Source organism: Propithecus coquereli, unplaced genomic scaffold (genome assembly GCF_000956105.1).
Source record: "Propithecus coquereli isolate 6110/MARCELLA unplaced genomic scaffold, Pcoq_1.0 Scaffold26, whole genome shotgun sequence".
NCBI classification, from domain to species: Eukaryota; Metazoa; Chordata; class Mammalia; order Primates; family Indriidae; genus Propithecus; species Propithecus coquereli.
In genome coordinates this window covers 2,739,499-2,743,694 of record NW_012148174.1, presented here as the reverse complement: position 1 = coordinate 2,743,694, position 4,196 = coordinate 2,739,499, and the positions used below count along the sequence as shown (strand labels likewise).

Sequence of the window (4,196 nt, the reverse complement as noted above, 5' to 3'; positions counted from 1 at the left end):
CAGATTGGGAAAAACATTTGTAACACATGTAACGGCCAAAGTTAAAATTATCATTCTACCAAAAGCTACAGCAAATGGATACTGGAAAGCCAGAGGAAGGTGTGAGGAAAAGGAGGAAACAGGCAAGAAAAAGTCACATTAATTCACAGAAGAAGAATGCTAATGGCCAATACACATAAAGATGTTAAACTTCACAACTGCCAACACACATTAAAACATGATGTGACATTTCCCCCCGTCAACTGGCAAAAGATAAAAAGAGTGGTAATATCCAGTTGTTGTATTTATTTATCTATTTATCTATTTGACAGAGTCTCATGTTCAATGAGGGGAGAAATTTACATTGCTAAAAAAAATTTTTAAAAGGGCTGGGCAAGGTGGCTTATGCCTGTAATGTCAGAGTTTTGGGAGGCAGAAGTGGGAGGATCACTTAAGGCCAAGAGTCCCAGTTCAGCCTGGGAAACACAGTGAAACCCCAGCCTATAGTCCCAGCTACTCCATAGGCTGAGGTGAGAGGATTGCTTGAGCCCAGAAATTGGAGGTTGCAGTGAGCTATGATTATGCCACTGCACTCTAGTATGTGTGACAGAGTAAAACTCTGTCTCTAAAAAATAAGTAAAAATATAATAAAAAGAAGACCTATGTGAATGGATTGGCAAAAGAAAGCTGGAAAGGACCAAGCAGGACTTTTTGGAGACTGTACAATTTTGTTCTACAAACAATGGGGAAAACATTCATTAGAGCGCATATAAGAGAATAACATAATTTAATCATTTCTTTCTTTCTTTCTTTTTTTTTTTTTAATGTTCGCTCTTTTAAAAGATCACAATCACTCCAGCTGTACTACATTACTGGACTAGAAAGGAGCAGTTTTAGAAATGAGGAAAAAAAGCTAAGAGGCTATTTCTCAAGACCAGAAGAGGTTATGACAGCAGGATTCAGAATAGGTTGGTGATAGTAAGAAATGAAGAAAAGTACACAGATTGCAGGTACAACTAGGAGGTAAAATTGATAGGATTCTGGGCAGACAAAAAGGGATGGGGTCGAGGATAAGGAATGCTGGAGAAAGGGCAGTCTGGGGATGGCGGGTTGGTTGAATGGTCCTGGGGCACACAGGAAGGGGAGATAATGAATTCAGGTTTGGATATATTCATTCTAAGATGCCCAGGAAGCGATCAGGTAGAAACACAGGGTTGCAACTTAGAAAAAGGTAATCTATGCACTAGCTACATAGAGATGGTAAATGAATCAGAGGGAACAGATGAGATTACCTATGGAAACTCAGTAGTGTGAGGAGGAAAAGGTCTAGGATTAAGCCCTAAGTAACCCCAATATTTAAATTTAAAGGCACTACAGAATTTACAAAGATGACTGCAAAGAATACATGAAGAAATAGGAGGAAAAGCAGGAAGATGCGGTGGAAGAGAAGACAGAAATGAAGGCGGTAGGGGTGGGGAGGGTGTTCAAAACGAAGTGAGTAATTAATACGATTTGACATACTGAAAAGTCAAGATGAGAACTGTTAAGAAGAGCTCCACAACAGCTGAAAAAAACTGAAAAGAAAAATTAGAAAAAAAAAAAAAAAAAGAGATGAGACCTAGAACACAAAAGAATTTCGAGCTAGTCCTGTGGATGTTTAAATATTGATGGAAAGAAGCCAATAGAGAGAGAAAGGATAAAAACAGACAAAAGTAACTGTTAATCTCAGGTTCCTAAAAACAGTATTTTTTTTTTTTTTTTTAGAGGTTAGGGACCAGGGCTCAGAGAAGGGATCCAAAGCACCCCTGGAGGAACTAGACAGGAAAATGGAAACCACATCCAGGATAACAAGAAGACAGAAAAAAAGATTTAGAACTATGTCTAAAATTTAGAGGTTTATAAATCTGATAAAGAAGTTAAAATATTTCACACTGATAGCTTTTTTTATGTGAAATAGAAAACAAGGTTTTTCTGCTGAGAGTGAGGAAGGAGAAGGTCAGATATTTAAAAAAATAAAATCTGACATAGTCATGGCAAACTGGGAAAAAGAGTGGAAGAGAGAAATGTGTCACGAATCCCAGGAAGTGCAGAGGACCTGTGACCTTGAATTTACAGTGGTGTCAGTGTGTCTGCTGTCTGACTCTTCTCCAGCCACATTAGCTAGCTATGCAAGTACACACACGGAAAATAGGGAAATGGGTTCATTGAAGGTGAAGTTTGCTAGACAACTGAAACAAAAGCCAACAGACAGTGTTCTGGGGTACCTGTAAAAAAAGTAACTGAAATAATGGACCATGGAATCTAAGCTAAATAGGAAGAGAAGTGAAGATAAAAAAGGGCTGCACGAACTGGAAAAAAGCAGAAGAGTCCACGGACCAGAGGCTCCGATGTGGGCACGGAAGAGTTGAAGTGGGAGTAACTGAGACAGACCACTAGAGAGACAGGGAAGAGGTTACAGTCAGAGTGGGATATTTCAAATTAAAATTTTACAAGTGGAACAGCTGCAGGTACGGCAAGGTCCAGGGTGTAAATGAGGTGGGAATAAGAAGCCGAGAAGGTGTTAGACAGTGAGAAAGTCGAGGGATCCACTGCCCCGTCTGCCTCCATTAGTCTGATGAGCTGCTGAACAGGAAACGCAACTGTCATTGCTACGTGCCTGACACAGGACACGTGGTCAATAAATGTTTGATGAGTAAATGAATGAACTGGTACAACAATTCAAGTTTCAAAGTTTTCTTTAACTTAGAAAATATTGCATTAAGTAGATTCATGAAAGTAATTCTTAAAAATTATTTTAAATTATTTCCTTTGGAAATAAGCTCATTCCAGTAACAAGATACTGGGTCAAAGGAAATTGTTCAACATGTTTTAATCATAAATATACAACAGTTCACTGCTATTTCGTGATGACAGAAATGCACAAAACCTCTTACTTTCAAAATGAACTATTCCATCAATCTGGTCAATAAATCCATTCATACGTCCTTCTGTTATCATTTGAGATGCTATTTTTTCTGCCTATAAAAGAAAACAAAAAAACTCTCAGAAACTTTAACTATATCTAACAGTTATTCACATAAGAGAACTGAAAGCTTTTGGTTTAAGTACCTATCACTAAGCTTTACATATGTGTTGATTTGCCATTCACTAGAAGAATAAACCTTACTTGTAAATCTGGCTATTTCCTCAATTCTTTCTGAGTATAACCCATTACCTTAAGTTAATCAGGATCTGTTTTCCTTGTGGAATTTTGTACATGAATATAGCTTTTTTTTTTTTTTTTTTTTACCAATTTTCGCCTCTGCTCACAATCAAACTAATAATTTTTCTACTCATCGGGTCCACACCTCAAAAAAATAAACTAGCTTTATTTCATTTCAATTTCCACAGTATTTATTACCCCATAAACTCTCTAAGAAAGTAATATTTTTTTAAGAAAAAATTGAAAAGAAGAATAGATGTTCAAATTAAAAAGGGAATTGAAAAGATTTAAAAGATAATTAATAGGAAGCAAAAGATCCTCTACCCAGCTCCTGAAGACATGTTTAATATTTACTATGTGTAAGCAAACTGAATTGTGATTTGGTCATTCATTAGTTGTGACCATCTTCACAATCAATCTTAAATCACTCCTGAACAGACTGTGACTAGCATTTATTGTTAAAGTACTGGGAGGCCAAGGTGGGAGGATTGCTTGAGGTCAGGAGTTCAAGACCAGCCTAAAAGACCAGCCTAAGCGAGACCCTGTCTCTACAAAATATAGAAAAATTAGCCGGGCATGGTGGCACATGCCTGTAGTCACAGCTACTCCGGAGGCTGAGGCAGGAGGATCGCTTGAGCCCAGGAGTTTGAGGTTGCAGTGAGCTGTGATGACGCCACTGCATTCTAGCTGGGGTGACACAATGGAGACTCTGTCTTAAAAAAAAAAAAAAAGATATTCACTTCCCTTAGTCTCAGCAAGGGATCATACCTCAAAGCGTATGAGGAAAGCATTTTTTTTTTTTTTTGAGTAGCTGGGACTAAAGGTGTGCACCACCATGCCCAGTTAATTTTTTTTATTTTTTTGTAGAGACAGGGTCTTGCTCTTGCTCAGGCTGGTTTTGAACTCCTGACCTCAAGTGATCTGCCCGCCTCAGCCTCCCAGAGTGCTAGGATTACAGGCATGAGCCACCGCGCCCGGCCTTCTACCTCAGTTTTTATCTATGAAGATACTCATG

At 38.3% G+C, this 4,196-nt stretch overlaps 1 protein-coding gene across 1 annotated transcript in view; it reads right to left on the bottom strand.

Moving 5' to 3' along the window:
* COPS4 (COP9 signalosome subunit 4) overlaps nucleotides 1-4,196 on the bottom strand; it is a 22,782-nt gene that overhangs the window by 2,304 nt on the left and 16,282 nt on the right. The window contains exon 8 of the mRNA XM_012647149.1: nucleotides 2,913-2,997. Within this exon, the coding sequence (XP_012502603.1) occupies nucleotides 2,913-2,997 (85 nt within the window). The remainder of the gene's footprint in view (nucleotides 1-2,912; nucleotides 2,998-4,196) is intronic.